This window comes from Manduca sexta, chromosome 26, assembly GCF_014839805.1.
Source record: "Manduca sexta isolate Smith_Timp_Sample1 chromosome 26, JHU_Msex_v1.0, whole genome shotgun sequence".
Classification (NCBI taxonomy): domain Eukaryota; kingdom Metazoa; phylum Arthropoda; class Insecta; order Lepidoptera; family Sphingidae; genus Manduca; species Manduca sexta.
Window position 1 is genome coordinate 3,796,545 of NC_051140.1, and position 18,727 is coordinate 3,815,271.

General features: G+C 34.6%; 1 protein-coding gene across 1 annotated transcript; it reads right to left on the reverse strand.

Moving 5' to 3' along the window:
- Nucleotides 1-551: 551 nt before the first annotated feature.
- On the reverse strand, nt 552-12,185 carry LOC115451554 (phenoloxidase-activating factor 2). The gene is made up of 9 exons (XM_037443702.1): nt 11,966-12,185; nt 4,904-5,033; nt 4,380-4,522; nt 3,941-4,109; nt 3,485-3,615; nt 3,058-3,167; nt 2,338-2,499; nt 1,915-2,078; nt 552-965 (listed from the first exon to the last, which is right to left on the reverse strand). Exons 2-9 carry the CDS (start codon nt 5,027-5,029, stop codon nt 774-776), a joined length of 1,197 nt encoding a protein of 398 aa, XP_037299599.1. The 5' UTR covers nt 5,030-5,033; nt 11,966-12,185; the 3' UTR covers nt 552-773.
- Nucleotides 12,186-18,727: the final 6,542 nt, after the last annotated feature.

An 18,727-nucleotide genomic window follows, 5' to 3' on the forward strand; every position in this document is an offset into this window, starting at 1 on the left:
ATAATATATCTTATATACATACCTGCTGATTTTTGTCGAGATTGGCTACCATGGTCGAAATTTAATGCTCGCGTCTTGCCCGCATGTTCAGCCTTTCCTGCTACCATAGTCCCAAAACACTATACGTCAGCGCCATCTATTTATTGTAATATCCATTATTTGTCATGAGGGCAAATTACCGGGATAGAAATTAGACGTTGTGTTAATCCATCACATGGTCTGCCTGTTTTCCAAATTTCATACAAATCTGTTTAGATAGTACGGCGTTTACTTCTAACAAACATATACGCATTTTCACAATGTTCGCATTAATAATATTAGTATGATTGACGCAACAATATCCACATTATAAACGAAATTAACAACCAAATTAAAAACATATTGCACATATATGATGATTAGTTTCTTCTTTAATATTTAATGTAAACTACGTAGAAATATTTTCTTAAATACTCTTAGTGCACCATTTTGCTTGGGTTGGGCCTTAAGTAACCTTGAGCTGCTTTCTTAGTACATGCAAAAGTATGTAACTTTTGACAATAAAACACGAATTATGAAAACAGTATCTTATTTTATTCAGGATTGCCTTTATTAAAATTAGTTCCCTTCTCAATCTCAAATTTGAATTGCGTGAAATGGTACAATAACAATATTGTAAAATCGCGAGATCAACTGTTATTAAAAAACAAAAATAGAGAGACAATGAAAGCTAGAATTTCTTTGTATTTAAATGCCCTTTTTCTTTGACAATCTTATCCGAACATTTGACATGTCTAAACGGAGTAAGTGGAGCTGCCGTAGCCCCACTTGTTCATGTTCTCGTCGACCCAGTGGCGGAAGGCGGGCACGTTTACGTACACTGCGGGCACGTCCTTCTGCCCGCAGCCGATGCCCCACGCGACCAGCCCGCTCAGCTTGTACCTGTTGTTTCCGATCGGACACGCCAGGGGAGCTCCACCATCACCCTGCAAGATAACCATTTTCTGTTACTGTTAACTCTATAGCCGAAAATTCCATGAAAAGACATTCTGCATTCTAAATGAAACCACATACTTGTCTTCACCTTTGCTGACATTCAAATTAAAATTACTTTTTATTAATATTTATTTTGTTCGAAACATACACTTTTTTATTTTACATCTATTGCTCAGATAACTTATTGTAAAGTATTATTTCCAAGTAGATACGTATGTGGTAGTGATGTAACGAATATTCGCATTCGCATTCGCGAATATTCGCATATTTTTGGATATTCGCATTCGCAAAATTTCTGCGAATGTTTTGCGAATGTCAATATCTGAAAAAAAAATTTGAAGATAATAGGAGACTGCCTCGGTGGCATAGTTCTACTGCATGTGCGGTACGGCAGCGCTCTGAGGTCAACACAAAATTATTTCGTTTACTTTAATAAAGCTTAAAAATTCAATTCTCATTAGAACTTGTAACACAATAGCAAGTAAGAAATTAAAAGCATTTGAAAGAAACAAAAACAAATTCTTCTATAATTTTTTATCAGTCTTTACATAACTTTTTAATGTTTAGATAATTATCATCTTGAATTCTATTAATATCTAAAGAATATATTAAATAAACTAAAACAATATTCTTCTACAATAAACTATAACTCTTTCTTAAAACATACCAATTAATTAACTATTTAGCCATAGAAAATTGGCGCCAAATTTGAACAAAAACTAAACATTCGCATTCGCATTCGCGAATGTCGGTAGCAGATATTCGCATTCGCATTCGCATTCGCGAATGTTCAAAAAATGACATTCGTTACATCACTAGTATGTGGTTTCATTTAGTAAAGCGATGTCACCATGACCCTTTATACATTAGGTCTGATCCGCATGCTTAAATATTATATTTTTGATGGAAGAAATACGTTGTGGTAAATCGTTCTCAAACCTGGCACGTATCTTTGCCCTCCTCTCCTCCGGCGCAGACGAAGCTGCTGTGAAGTGAGAAGTGGCTTCCGAGCCGCGTCTTCTGCAGCTGAGTATTGCAGCGACTATGCGGCACCATATCTTGCTCCACCTTTTTCAGGATCACAGCGTACAGACCTTGGACACCTGGCGGTAAAAAAACAGCGTTTAATATTAATAAAGCGGCCCACTATATTTATTTACCCTTTAAGGTGTTACCACGATACAGTGAGTAGATTGATTCTTGACACACATCGTGGTCTGTGGCCGCATTTATTTCGAATGATAGTAACATTGGCATGAATATAATAATATCCATCTGGTACCTCGTCTCAGTAACCCATCTGGACTTAATAATTGACCTTCATTCGCTCTACTTTTGACATAATATTTTGAAATGACTTACCAAACACGTTCTTCCCCCATCCGTTGGCGACGCAGTTCTTGCTGTTATCGAAGGATTCGTCCTGGTCGGGCAGACACAGCGAGTTGATGTGATCTGCCAGCTCCAGCGGGCTCTGCAGTCGCAAGAGAGCTATGTCGTTCTTCAGCGACAGCGGCTTGAAGTCTGGAGAATAATCATTTGAATTAGCAGTATGGCGACGTGGTGGTTTCCTTTTCATAGTTAACCATCAGCCCCCTATGTGTTAGAAATACTCGAGTCGTAAGTCGATGTCTTTTAATTTTATGTTTGTGATTGATCGCGAGACTAATGCATCTGTAACGTATTAGCCTCTCAACGAATCGCAATAAACGACACGGAGACGTGTCGTGTTTTTTTACCACATTCTAAGCAATCAGGACGGGCATCTGCCTTCAAAATGAATTTCGCAAACGAGCAACTGGCAATGTTAGTTGATGTACACCGCCCATAATATTAGAAGAATCATGAGTGCACCAGCCTCAAAGAAAACGTTAGCATCAAGAAAGGACATCCACGCTGGTCTTAAGAGTGCTACTATAGCATTGATCGTATGGCTGCAATACCTCTAAGATGAGGTTTTCTCTTCATTTTTAATTTCCAACTGGAAAAGAATTACTTAACATTCGATCTGTAGTCTACTCCACTTACCATGAGGTGCGGCGGAGCTACATTGACGTGCGTGTACAAAAAAATAATTCGTACCTTTGTGTATTAAAATTTCTTGAACATCCCTTTCCTGGTGCTCGAGCTCCTCCTTAATGGTCTGCGTGTCCCACTCGCCGGCTCTCACTCTCAGTTTTCCTGGAGCGTATCTGGAACGCAAGGGATATTTTGATAACATTCGGCAAATATATCAAAGCCAGTTAAACTCTCTCGTTTATATGCCCGAGTACCTGAGGTACATACATCCCATGGGTATCAAAGTAAGAGGAATGAGGGCAATGGAGAACATTGATTTCATTTTATGTCGTGACGCATTTTGATATTTATTCCTGTTTGATATAAATTAAATTTATTCATAATTGTTCCCTTTTGTACCGAGCAATATTTTTGAAGAATCGAATCCTAAACAACAGTTTAAAGCCAGTAGCCACCCACTTTATGGATATATAATAATATTGTTTTTTACTTGGAGGCGATGTGAGCGCCTGTCATAACCACTTGCGGATGAATGATGACGCCGACGCCCGCATACGACCCGTTCATCACGTCCAGCAGCGCGACCACCCACGGGAACTCACCGAATTGACTCTCCCCACCCTGTAAACATAGCAATCACGAATATAAATGGATATAATGCTTTATGCTTTATAGCATGAGGTAAGTGCCGTGAACCCGATGATAAGATGAGCAAGTCGCTCGCTTGACGAAGTGATGCATAAACAGTAATCTATATCACCGAATACTTTCAATTACAAAATTAACTCGCGCGTTACGCAATAAAATTATGGGTTACAATGTCCTACGATATTCAGAAAACGTTTCGTTCGTGTACTTGACCCGGCTTAGCGACTGCTGAGGCCCGAAGTAGAGTCGGGAGGGAAGTGTGGAGAAAGGACAGGACTAAACAGAATTGTAAACTCACATTTCCTACGATGGTGAAACCCAGGCCCTTAGGGTTTCTGTAGCCGCAGCCTTTCAGCTTGCTCGGATCAGGCTTGGGTTTGACAACCTCGCTGGGATCTTTAAGCACCTTGCAGCATCGCTCCACGCTCTCCTGGCATAGTCTATCGTTATTTTCATCTTCTCCGAACCTAAAGAAAACCAGTTATATAAAAACCATTACCTTGTTAAACTTGCTTGACCAGGCTATATAAAACATGATTTAAACATCATAACATCAGATTATGTAATAAAAGGTGATTTTATGTCCATTATAAAGTCTCGAGTATACGGTTGTCAGGATGACTGTTTACGAAAGCAATGTTAAAGAATATTTTATCTATAGAAATGCATATAACTAATCGTTAGATTTCCTTCATGTGTATTGCATAGAAGTGTACCGGAAAGGTGCCCTGAGTTACCTGATGTCCAGCAAGCCGTTGCCGTCGAGCGTAGGGTCGTTGATGGTGAGCCCATCCTTACACAAGTAATATGGCACGCACTGGCAGTATTCGCCGTGCTTGTTCACGAACGTCGCCGGCTTGTCCGTCGGCTTCACTGTTATCTATAAATTAGATGTGCAGTAATTTCGCCCTGTGTTCTAATATGGGCACTATTTATATTATTTTTTAACGTTCGAACATATTTTTCATTTATAGATTGGTCTCCTAAATGATAGTATAATATGTTTATATCCATCGATTTATATCCATTTATTGAAAGGTTCCAGTTACTGCCAAGGCAGATATCAAGGTTAACAAGCAACTTTAGATGAGTTTTTGATTCTTTTACTGCTATTCGATTGAAGTTCTTATTGTGTAATCCTTTCATTGCGGTTTGGCAACATTACACGATACAATAACTATATGCTGAGGCTGTAATTAAAACGGCAAAAAATCGAATAAATAATAAATTTTCACTGCTGTTAATTACTTGAAATACTTACCGTTTCAAGTCCAGGCGTAGAATTTGTTAGCGGAGGTGGGGTCCCGAAGATTCCTATGAAATCTCTTGGGTCGATAGTGGTTTGTTGAGCGACGGCAGCCGCCACAAGTGACAGCAATAGAAGCATCTTGCTGAAAATAACATTTAGTTGCTGCATTACTGATCATTCAGTATTATGGGCATTATATCGCGTTAAAGAATTGAAAAATTAAGTATATTGAATATTTTAACTAACTTTCGAAGTTTCATAAAGCTTGTGAACTTAATAGAGACTTCGCCATTTAGTAAAAAGAGTTCGTAAGTATTTACTTAAAGTTTTTTTTACTTTACAATCTTCAAAAGAATTTCCTTGTGAATAAAAGTATGAGGAATAGTTGGTATTAAGCAGTGTTATGACATCTCGATACACTTAAAAAAAATTAAAATATTTTTCCCCTTCATGATGACATTCTTGGCCAAATCTTCATGTTTTCGTATTCAACATTTTTTTTTTATTTCCATCAAGTACTTATTATTGCAGATTATTATCTCGTGCAGTTTTCCTCATAGATACCGTGTACCGTGAAGGATATTTTGGAAAATAAACACGTTTGACTTTGCATTCAATAAATACTAAGCGCTGTCGGTCAAACGGTGTACCAACATAAAGTACATACATACATAGTATCATGCCTTTATCCCATAGGAGTAGGCAGAGACTATGGATTGCCACTTTGCACGATTCTGGCATACTTCTCGCGCTGCCTCCACCTTCAGCAATCTTTTCATGCATTCCCGCCAGTTCCGGGTACTTTTGACCTGGCCTTTACTAAGAATGTCAGATATCTGATATTCGAAGATTCGGTGCGGTCGATCATTCATCAATTTTTATCATCATCAAAATTTTGACTTTATCCTTTGATATTTTCTTCTTCTGAAGGGTATGTGTCTATATTGTAATGAAATACAGACTAGAATCTTATTTACCTTCTTATATTATACCTACTATATAATGCTCGTCTCGTTTTATTCGATAAGTGACCTCAGTCAGAGGTCAAGAACAAAGGTGCGTCAGAATAATTTATTTTGTGGGCAAGTTTTTGCTTGTAAAAGGACAAACCGATTATGTTTTAACTTTAAAGTTTAAACGTACTTATAATGCAGATATTGGTTAAGTCCAATTTAATCAAATATTTATACATATTTTATATTGATTAAATAGCAAGCCAATAAAGTAAAGGATGACATTTGATTTTAACGATACAATTAGGTATTGCAACGTTGAACTGACTATCGTCGTAAACCATAGATATTTAATCGGGTTAATCCTGCTACCTTCGTAGGAATGTCATTTCAAGTGCTCACGTTTCAAGAAAACCCGCAGACTACTGCGAATGATTACAAATACTTTACCAAGTTGCTATCATTTACCACAGTTGGGCAAGGAGGAACGATCACCCTATTATAACATCGAGTGGAAATATTGTTGGAGAACTAAAATTCCATTAGTTGCATCTCTATTTGCTTTACATCAGCAGTCGGCATCCTTTTAGTAGGCAAGGGCCACAAGGTGGCAAAATTAAGTAAAAGCGGGCCGCACGTATAACGTTATGTATATTTAATATTTAGGCTTTGTGGATAGAAAAATAAACATAGCCGAATAAACAAAGCATTTTTTTTACTTTTATTAATAAGTAGAAATTATAAAAAGTGTATGACTTGTTTGTTCATTTGAGGACAGAGCATCGCGTTCTTAAAATGCGTTTACTCTTTATACAATTATTTAGATGTTTAAGCCTTATTACGGGCCGCAAACAGTACGTACGCGGGCCGCGTGTTGCCGACCGCTGCTTTACATGGATCCTAGCTCTACAGTAATTTATACATTGCCTTATTAAATTAAAGCACCTATTCGTATTCACTTCTGCTAACATCATGCCAAAAATTATCCAAGACTAATAAATATATTTGTCAAGAATCCTGGAATTTGTTTTCTGACATTTTCATAATTTTGTAGTTAGTGGAAAGGCGGTGTGTGTAAGTGTATTTCTGACTGAAAGTATGATGTTGCCGCTCCGACAAATACTCTTCGACTAGTAGTTTAGTAGTCTTCGTTAGCCGCAGGGCATGTAAAATTATATTACTTTTTATATATACTTATTTTGTAAGAAACCTAATTTTTTAAAATTCATATCTATTGTCAAAATAACTTTATATAAAACGCTGTCATCCGAGGGCTTTAAGCTTCAGCTAATATAATATAAAATTTTAATGTATTTTATTAAAAATCCCTGTATTAATAGTATTTAAGTATATATTTAAAATAAATCTAATAAATCATGAAATAGTAGGTATATACAACTAGATAAATCTATTTCGTCAAATAAAATAGCAATTACCAATACCAAACGCAGACATTCGTTTTATATAAGTTAAAATAAAAGTGTTTAGTGTAGATCTTCTAGACACAGTATCGGTCTCAATCAATTCTTTTGTAATAAAATTAATATAGCTACTTTTTCCCGAAAAAACTTTACCACGAGGTCGCACCCGCGAACAACAAATGAGTGGTAGGTAATAAACAAAATCTACGAAGATTTTTATCTAACAAGTAGCGTCTGTCTTGTTTTTCATAAAATTAGTTAATCGCACACAGAAATTCTCAGAAGGAATAGCATCCGTAGAGCAGTGCTATTTTATTTATAACAACTGAATAACTCGACGAACAAGTCATGTGGCGGTAAGCATCTTGACTGCTTATAAACTTGCTTGTTAGTCTTTTCAATCATAAAATATTAAGTATATAACTGTAAGTGTTGCTCGCGACTTCGCCCACGTTTTAAGATTTTTACGCAACAAAATTCCCTAAATCAACTGAAAGACGCCTATTTAGAAAACCAGATATAAAAATTATAGGAACTAATTACACGGATTAAAAGTGTTAATCCAGGAAATTGTTTACCCGTGTGTCATATTTAATCCAAATCCGTTTAACTGTTTCTAGGTCTACCTACAAACGTCCAAAGATTTTCACAATTTTTCGGATTTATAATAATAAAAAAGAGTAACATTAAAAAAACACTGCACCAAGACAAATGAGTTTGTAGTCCACAAATATCTCTGATAACCCCGCAACAACACTTGGATCGGGTCAGGGCAATGTATTATGTAGAACAAATCCGTAATAATAAATAACTAATAAATACCGCGTAAACAAACTAATTCTTATTGTACAGATGTGCTTTCCTTGTACTTCGTCAGTATAGTTTGTTTTTAAGTAACTATTTAGTTGATACTATAGTCCACATCGCCATTGTAATAAATCATGATATTATTTTTAATCCGCATAGAAGACAAGGTTATTGGCCACTGCCAATACACAAATATAATTGGAATAAATACATTTTTATCTGAATTGGAAGTATTGTTTAAAACGCTCTGGAAATGTAATTCTGGCTCGTCTTTAAAATTTACTCTCTTTTTTTCTTTACTAACGGAAAACAGAAATACATATATGCATTTTTCTTTATTTGGATGACATATTTATTCCATTTATTTAACATACAAAACAAAGTACTGAACCGATTTGATAAAAATTGCATGAAACCGATTTTAGTGTAAGTATATTGTATCATCAGATTTTCCAAATATATTATTGAAAAAATAGTAATGGTGCTGAGGAAACAAACATTAAAAAATAATAAGAAAATACCCTATGAATTATGATCCTCCTCCTTTTTAAGTCGGTTAAAAAGCCAAAACTTTTTTTATGTGTAAAGTATTTGTGGTACTTTGAAACCAGTTGCGGCTCTTAATTAAAACAAAACATAAACTATATGACATTTAATATTTTCCACGAGAACAGTAATAATTGACCATCTTTTTACAACTTACAAGCTCCCCGCTATAAATCATCAGTTTCGTTTTTATTTTATATCATTGACATCCATTCACATTCATGTCCTTGATCGATACAAAATATTTCATTTATTAATTTTCTTAAATTGCATGACGTCAGTCAAGATTTTGATTTAAGTATTTTAATATCGTGTCTGATAATCGATTATAAGAAACTTGTAAATTATTAACTTAATGTAAAAAAAAACATGCAAAAACCAATTCTTTTTTAAATTCCAAGAAGTTTATTCATTTACATGTTTTTAGTTAACCAGACTTTTATGTCATTGAAATAAAATTGTCTTTCCGTGAACTTTTGTTGATTTGTCTTGTAAATACTAAATTGACTTGGATTTAAACAGATATACCAAATTATTTCATCTAATCAGAATATTTTTCGATTAAGGGTCACGTACGGTATTAGCAAAAGTTGAATGATAAAGTATTAGATACTAGGTATCAACTACCAACTGTCAGTAATGTCTACGAAATACTTTAACTCGTGTGTCCGCTACTTCTTTCATTAAAAAATAAAAAATACTCATATAGGCGAGTATAGTCCATGAAACTTACTTTCATGGACTATACTCGCCTATATGAGTATATATTATGCGGCTCCCCCTGCGTCAAAAATTATTTCCGGATAAATATTTTCCCGGGTTGTAAATTAGCCTATCGATTAGTAGGGCCTAAAATCGGTTCAGTAGTTCCTGAGAATAGCGCGGTCAAACAAACAAATTAAGTCTTCAGATTTATATATAAATACAGCTTTATAGGTAATATACTATACTTAGGTACTAACTTAGAGGAATCCCGCCTTTAAAAAAAATGCAAATAAGTACAACTCATTTAACAAGACATGCGAAATCATAGGAACTGGATTTTGTACAAACATGCTTATTCATTTCTATTTAGGTACTCAGGTTATTCTATGAGGTAAGTATATATTTCTCAGAAACCAACTCACACATTTGCGTCGGTAACGAATGTTTTACTCTACAGACATTATATATTTCGTTTTCACGCGATTTGAGAAGTTAAAGCACTGCACAATATTACCAAATAAAGATTTTTCAAGGACGAAGCTGTAATTATAAAAGAAAATGTTTTTTTATTATTTGTCTTCTTGTCTGTTGGCAGCGCAGATTAGCTGTGGACTGGGTTATCCAGATGTCGATTTCCAGGAGTTGCAAATAAGATAGGCACCTTCCAAAAATCGTTAACGGTAATATAAAACGAAAAAACGGTCACTAAAATTTGTCATTCCCTTATACGTTAGCGTTAACGATTGCAGAAAGACATTTTGGTTACAGCCTCTGGTCGGTCAGCAGAAAATAGTTTTTCTAAAGTGATGTGCTTGGGATTGAGTCCCTGCGATACAATATCTATATTATCTGTCAGTGGCAAAGCGTGCATAAAATCCGATTTCTACCGGCCTCCCTTTTAGGTTTATTTACGTTTGCATACGTTTTTGTTTTCTGATTATTTGGTCGCGATAGTTAACTACGGCATTTTTTTTGCCTCGTGGTACCTTTTGAAAAAATTTACCTTTCGCCACTGTTATCGTGATAGTCGTGCAAATAAATCCTACAATTAAATTAATACACAAAATGTATACCATATTTTCAAAGTTTACGAACTTCATCCCGCTTGTATAGGAATTACTTCATCCCGCTTGTATTAGTGCTGGTAAGTTTGCCGACTGGTCAGCGTCTACCATTCACTTAACGAAAAACCCAACACAGTGACTCGCTTCGACGGGTCGCGGTACAGGGTCAATCAGATAATATTCAATAACTCAGTTCAGTTTATGGTGACCTTCGAGAGATATTTTCATCACTTACAAATCTACTACTTCGAATTACATTTACCACCAGGTTTAATACCTATCTTTAGCTGTGGCATGTTAAAAAAGAATTTATTAATGTAATTAACAGTATTGTGATTACGCACAATCTTCCTATTGTACTCGGCCACACAACCAGTTTCTAGACAACGCAATCATCTGACATTGCCTGAATCAAACTCGTGACCTTTTGCTCTCCAGCGCTTATGATGTCACAGCTGTTGTTTATGTGACCTTACACCTCAAAAATAAGAGTTTATTTTGATAGCCATTTTTTTATCTTCGCTGTATTTTGTTAGGCAGGCAGTATAAATACATTTCTAAGTAATGTCCATGAATTCAAACGCAAACAAAAATGACTGTTTGACTGCATTATACTATGGAGAATGGACAAGAATGATTGATACCTTTCACACTAGCTGTTACCAAGAGGAATAAAATGATAACTACAAAAAATAAACTAACCGTAACTCCTTGACATTACCTTCTTGTTTTTACTCGCGGCTCCGTCAAAATAGAAAAAAACTACTCCTTATGTACCGTACATTAAACTCTATAGGGCTCAAACTCCCCGAGACAGATCCGTCAAATTCGGTTAAGTTATTATTCTAAGATATTCTATCAAAAAAAAAGCCAAAAAACAATTCAACGCGTTTCTACCCTATGGTAACGTGCGAGTAATTAATATACGCATTAAGCTTAGGAAAAGTCTTTATTCTGATTTCGTACACTTAAATATTCATTGTTATAAGATTAACAACCTCGTATCACATTCTATGCGAGGTATAGATTTATTTGACTGATGACACAGAATATCGAAATTTTTATCTAAATTTTATCTGCTCAAATTATAGTTAAGTACATAATTCGCTTTAACGGTGATGCCCTCGCTATGTTGAGTCTATACGGCCATCGTATTTAATTTCACATAGTTCAATATATCATCCTAAATAAAATAATGATTACTCTAAAGTATAACATAATATTATAGTGTGTACGTTTGTATAAAGTTATCAAATTAGCAAATTAATGTTATATCATAGTTTAATTAATTCGATTTTTATAGAAACGATGCAGTGATAGGTATTGTAATGAGATATAAAGAGATCTTTATGTTATGTTGAAGTAATTCTTATTCATTCAAGTTTTCCTTCAAGAGTGTGTAAATAATGAGTCTGGTTATTTATCAAATCACAATCCTCCAAGTTCAAGCAAGGTCAGGGCTGGTTCATAATACATGATTTTTCACATTAAACTACTTAGAAGCAATAAAGATTCATTTATATTTTATATACAGATTCACAAGATGAATAGTAATTTTCATTGTTTTGAAATAATTACCTTAAAGCGGATATGAGGACCGGTATTAAAATATGACGTCACTAAAAAAAATACAATAGATTTAACACGATATCATAACACAAAGTTTTTTGAAACTAATTATTGTTTTTACGTGTGCATTCGCGCACATATCACGACGGACTGTCAGAGTAGCCAGGCTGATGTCACAGAGCTACTATCTGACCCGTGTCTCACAGTACGTCTCTACAATCTGTACTAATATGTAAAGCTAAAGAGTTTGTTTGAATGCGCTAATCTCTGGAACAACGAAACCGATTTCGATTTTTTTCACTAATAGGAAGCTACATTACTCTTGAGTGATATAGAATACTTATATCCCGGGAAAATATTTATCCCGGAAAAACTTTTTCACGCGACTGGAGCTGCAGGTAAAAGCTAGTATGTAAATAAACTGGTTTGAGAGGATTTGTCGCACGGAATTTACGTTTAGTTAGTATTCTTTGTTTTTTCATATGCTATCATTATTTTTATTTCTTGGAATTCAATTATTTAATATTCTTTAGGTAATATATTAAAATGTGTTGAAACTGACTGCCAGACAACGTGCAACTTGAACAGGAAAGTCAGAAGTCTAAAATTTGTTACCAAGAGTTTTAATGTAACGCAGGGTCTTTGAAAATTCATCTTCCAAAGAGGTTAAACTTAAATTTAATCGCGCAAACTGGTAATGAATATTATCATCAGTTACAACTTTTATAATCTCAAAAGCAATTTGCAATCGAAGCGTCTGATGGCCACTGAATATTAAAAAGCAATAAATCTTTAGAATGCGTTATTTTTATGTATTTACTGAATCAATTTTTGTGCCAAACTTTTCTATATCAGTAACTGTTCGTTGAATATCAAGCTATAACATATTAGAAAAAAATTACATTTTCCATTTGTATTAATGACATAACAAACGTGTGTGGTACGACATGGCGCCTCATGTGGACATTTTTTCTACGCTTGCACTTGGCCGATTGACGGACTTCATACCGTCTCATGTCGCAGCTCATCGTCTGACTTCTGGGATTGATACTGGCCAAATTATTAAGAATTGAGAACCCATAATACCTACATTTTAAAACAATCTACCTAGAGATTTGAATTTAACTAAATGTGAAAATCTGGTGTACGAGTACTATCGAATCATGGTTTTCTTTTACTTCATTATTCTATGTATATATTTTTTTATTGGCTGCTCAAAGATGGTTTGAGATACGTACCTGATGAAACGCAACATGTTGTCCAAATTTAAGTTTTAAATGTCTCAATAAAAAATATATAATGTACTTACCTAATGTTGGGCTTATGACTATCGTGACACAATAAACGGCCAACCCTAAAACATACAAACACCCAGAAAGTCCGAATGTTTATTTATTTATTTATTTAAACACTTTATTGTACATCAACACCGTAGGGAAAAATAAATATACAACAGAGATGATGAAACACGTTATCCACGTCGACTTATTTATAATAATATCAGCCCTGTATTATATACTGTCCTACTGCCGGGCACGGGCCTTCCTTACTACTGAGAGGGATTAAGCCTTAGTCCACCACACTGACCTAGTGCGGATTGGAAGACTTCACATACCCTCAAAATTCCTATAGAAAATTTCTCAGGTATGCAGGTTTCCTCACGATGTTTTACTTCATCGTTAAAGCAAGCGATGATTCATAATATCATTTTAGAAAAAATAAAGGTGTGTACCCTACGGACACTTGTCTCGGCAGTCCGTTCCACAACCAAATAAATAGACTATCGCCGCTTACATACACTATTATAAAGAGAAAAGATTTGATTTTTTGTATGTTAGTTCGTAATGAACGTACTCAAAAACTTCTTAACCGATTTTAAAAATTCTTTATTAGTAGGAAGCTACATTTACCTAAGTACAGAAGCTTATTTTTATCCTGGGATTGCGTAGACGTCTGCGGTGCCGCGAGACAAAGATAAGATTTAATGAAACAACCGTAATACGCCTTCAAGTTAATTTGATTTAATATCTTAACGTCGGTACTGGATAGTCACACGAGGTTTCTCATTACTTTTTACAAACTCATAACGGAAATAAACTCTACATTTGGTAGAGCTGCCAGATTGGCTTATTTGAATCATTCAACGTTTTCTCTATTGATATTTCTATAATGCAGTGTACTTACTGATCCAAACTGTACTGCCCACGTTCAGTTTCTTGTTTATTGATGTTTTATTTCATAAAATCTATAATTTTATCCATACTGGCAACTCTATTACATCATCCAAATTTCATATATAGTTTATACCCCAAAAATAACATATCACATTTTATTTTATGCGGACAAGCACCGGTATAAGAATTGTGAGGTTACGGGAAATGCGCTGCGGGCTGCGATACAACCCTTTATGATTCACTAATATCGTTTTCTAGGCGTAACTATAGAAGTACATTGTCCTGGTAACTTTGAAACCTCGCAAGTAAACGTGATTTGTGGAATCCTGATAAAGGACCACACTCGTTTCTTGGTTATCTTAATTGAATTACACATTGCAACATAACACATTTATAAATCATTAACATAACAGAAATTATCATATTTCTATAATGCGAAATATCTATCATATAACAACTTTCGTAATCATGGATGATACTCAGGGGAGTGATGTCATATGCTAATGTATTAAGCAAAAAACATAATTGAACCACGCCAACTCTATTAGTTGCAAGAAATATTAACATTTATTATTTTTGCAAATGGATACTTCATTATAAATATTCACGTGTTTTGACTTGTGAGCATCTTTAACTATACCATGGATTGCAATAGGTATTTTGGCTTTACAGGGTAAATGTTTTGAGATAGGGCAGTATGGGGCTGCTACCTTAACCGCTGTAGGTATAATAAAACTTTCTTAAGAAAATTCCATTATTCCTGCATTCAAATTATCAAAAAAAAATACAGTCAACGAGGATCTTGATCGTGATCCTGTTGTTTATAAGGATTAAAACACTTAATGGAACTGTCTGATGTTTTAGTGCTTCTGAATTCAGAAACAGCTAAAAAGATTCATAGAATTTTTAAGTATAACAAAACGTTTTATCAAGGTCAATTAATCTACAAATATGAATGTATTCTGGAACTGGTATAATTGAGAAGGATCAATTATTATGAATGTTGTAAATGATACTTAACTTATTTTCCTACCAACGATAATAAGCTTAGAAATCATATTACAAAACTCGATACTTGTTCTTTGTAAATGTTTGAGTTCTTCAATACATTTCTATTATTTTTTTTGCAGAGTAAGCTACACGGAACACATGTTGTGTTGTTTAAAAGCGAATTGGTGTTGAAAATGCCCAACAAAGCATACGGAGAACTTTGTGCGATTACTTATTTTAGAAATACTCAACCCTAGGCAGGTGCTAGTCTTTGATGCTTATAAGCAACAGGATCGGGCAATGAAAAGTTTTTGTGTAAATTGTCCATTTTCTTGGTTACTGTATACATTTTTTTTTAAATCATCGAATGCAGTTCTTAACATCTTGAAAAATTGATATGCGGTCTCCTAAGAAAGTTTTGTTGTAAACTAACTTCCCTCTACTGCCCCATCTCAAAAATCCTATATGTATAGGCTCTGGAATCTGACTAAGTTTCGTGCAAAAGATTGTTGGCCTAATAGTTTATATTTATTTATAAAAATTATAGCTTTTATCACGACTTATTAGATCACACTCGGATCATTTTCTACCCACGGGAACAAGCTGCAATCTCCTTGGTCTGCGGCAAATATACCATAAAGTCTAACCCCCTTATTCATAGACGTTATTTATCTAAGCTCTATCTTTGCTGTAATAACAAGTCTGTTTCTCAGTGCTGACGGCATGGCAGCCTTGGCAGTGCGTAGACATAGGGCCGTTGTGATTGGCTAATACTGTGACACAACTTGATTCTATTTGGCTGTCAGATAAACAAATCTCAAGAACTACAAGCTGTCAGATAAACAAAGCTGAGAAACAGAGTTGTTACCACAGCAATTTCTCGTCCTTAGATAAATAACGTCTATGAATAAGGGGTAAGGTCTTGAGTTTTAAAACTACAAGTACGTTTTATTTTAACTAGCACGATTTCTCCGGATTTAAATTGCCCGGGAGTTACCGCAGGCGGACAAAGCCATTCGGAATTATCCAATATGAGTACGTGACGCGCAACGTGCGTTCCGCCCTTACCCCGTCATCACAGCAAGTCATAACTTGGGTCACGTCAAGCAAAAAGCATAATAGGTAAATACTGACGTCAATAGTCTATCACATTTCGTTCTGTGGTTTTCACGCTATTTTCTATACACGGGGCCTTTTTTGTCATCTTTTTTCAGGGCACGCCAATTCTCGAAAATTGTAAGTCTATAATTTTGTTACTCCCCTTCCTTCCTGTACTTTTTAAAAGCATTTTTTCGATATTTCGAAATTTCATTTGGTACACTGCAAGCCCCCGCGTGCCCCCACAAAAAAGTCCTGCTATTACTTATTTCATGTGACCTGGGTGAGATTGTAGGTCGATTTGTAATGCCAAGCGCTAAGAATTGGCTCGTTCAAGATTTACTGCAAGAGTTACTCATGCATCACATGCATGATCTTTTGGTTAATTATAATTATAATAATTCATAAGACGACTTGTACGTCAAAGACCACGGTCAATGTTACACCTTTTATTTTTTCTTTGAACTAAAACCAATCAATTTAATTATTTCGAATTACTCACATTCGTTTATCTATAACAACGTCTCAAAACACTGTAACATCAAGAACGATTGCCCTATTAAAATAAAAAATACAATTGTTAGCTGGCTATTTAATTTGAATTATGAAGAAACGGAATTATTGTTATGTAACATCATAAATAAATTATAAGTTATTATTATTTTGCTACCTTTTTACCATATTATGTTTTAAAGAAGTTCTCACCTCACTCAATTTTGTTATTTATTTAATTTTATTTACTGTTAGTGCTCACCTAGCAAACAAATTATAGAAAACCTAATTTGTGTTTTATATTTAAATTGTTTCTGGTATCCCAAGGTACAGGCCTAGCCTAGTTTGGGTACCCCTGGCAAATATGTTAACTTTTGTTTTTTATAGTAAGTTTATTTTGTAACCATTGAAATTGTAAACAAATTCTGTTATTTACAACAAAAATTAATATTATTAAAAAAAAAAAAAACCAAGTGTACCTATAATTGGAGAAATGACATGGCAGTTATTTAAGTATGCTTCATGGCCAGCGTCCATTAGACGCAGTGTGGAATAGAATCGCTATCGCAATGCCTGTGCCAACATTTACTATGAAATAGAATATTTGACTATGTTCGATTTTGTGCATTTTGGAATATGTAAAATTAGTACAAAAAACAAAGTCGTTTTGCAAATACAGCATTAAAATTCGATAAGAATTAAGGCAGTAATTCTAATTTCAAATATTGTTACGCGAAGTGGAGATATTGCTCCATCTCTTTATTTCGCACGTATAGTAATTCCCAATGACGTCACATGCAAGTATTTCGACCCGTTTCTGTTTTGTTGACACTCACCTCTACTACCTAATTTCAATGACATAACTTGTTTATTTTTCACATTTTTCATGTTCCGTTTTTCAGATTTCAATGATTTCTTTAGAATGTATATAAGTTATGAAGAAAAATAAATCAAATACCCTATCACGGCCATTGGCAACATGCTGAGATGCGTCGAGCCGTGTCACCGTGCATTAAAAAATGAGATTTGATTCTGCTCAAGTCGACGTCAGGCTTAATGTCGACAATAGGGAAGTTATTGAAATATCGTGTACTTTCACTATATTATTATGCACTTACTATTAAATATGTGTAACTATTAATTGCTAAAAAGGTAATATGGCAGTGTTCGTTGTTCTGTGGTGTATGACGTCACAGGTATACAATAAGCGGACGGAAGTAGTACGCAGGAGACATCATACAAACTTGTAAATTGCCCACATTTAATGCGACAGTATTATTTTAAACCAATTCAACGTTTGCTAAATAAGTGGCATCATTTCATAAATTACAGATATGTAAGTGTATAAAGAGTAAAGATCCGTTAAGTTGTATATAGAAATTAAGGCAAAAACTATAAGCGACGTTGTATTGTTTTGTTTGGTCAAAACAAGTTGTAGTATCAAATAATTTTTATAAACACTTACGCGCTTATATCTTCAAACTTTGTAAGCGAATTTAATTCTTTATTCGACGTTTGTATTCTGTTTATTATTTTCTCTAGAAGTTTATTCAACATGGTCAACATACCAATTACGTTGAGGTTCATACCGAAAACCAAAAATTCCAAAATAAAAAGCTCCATTATATTTCAGTAGTTTTCGGTAAATTGACTATAAATTCGAGTTGTCACCGGGAACTGGTGAGCATATTTGCGCATTATACAGGTAAACCTGTGTACCATTGTATAGTACTAGACAATACCAGACATAGAGAATGGACTGAGTTTTTTCTAAGTGTAATACAAACATGGGTAGGTTAGATTATTGCTTAATGCCTATGTTTTATATTTTACATTATTATACACGTTATAGTTGATAACACTAAAAACAAACAATTTTGTGAAACAGAATGAAAATTGGTTGGATAATAAAACAAAAATATATTTACAATGAAGTAAAGGCGTCGTTTAGTAGGGATATCCAGTCATCTCTCTCTAATGCCGGCTGCATTACGTCCAGTGACGTCACACCTATCTA

What these genes read in the sequence shown, in the direction of transcription:
- LOC115451554 (XM_037443702.1), bottom strand. Translation starts at nt 5,029, where the DNA reads ATGCTTCTATTGCTGTCACTTGTGGCGGCTGCCGTCGCTCAACAAACC. An exon ending in AACGGCTTGCTGGACATCAG is followed by an intron (nt 4,110 to 4,379) that starts GTAACTCAGGGC and finishes GGTTTTCTTTAG; the next exon opens with GTTCGGAGAAGATGAAAATA. An exon ending in AGAAATTTTAATACACAAAG is followed by an intron (nt 2,500 to 3,057) that starts GTACGAATTATT and finishes ATTATTCTCCAG; the next exon opens with ACTTCAAGCCGCTGTCGCTG.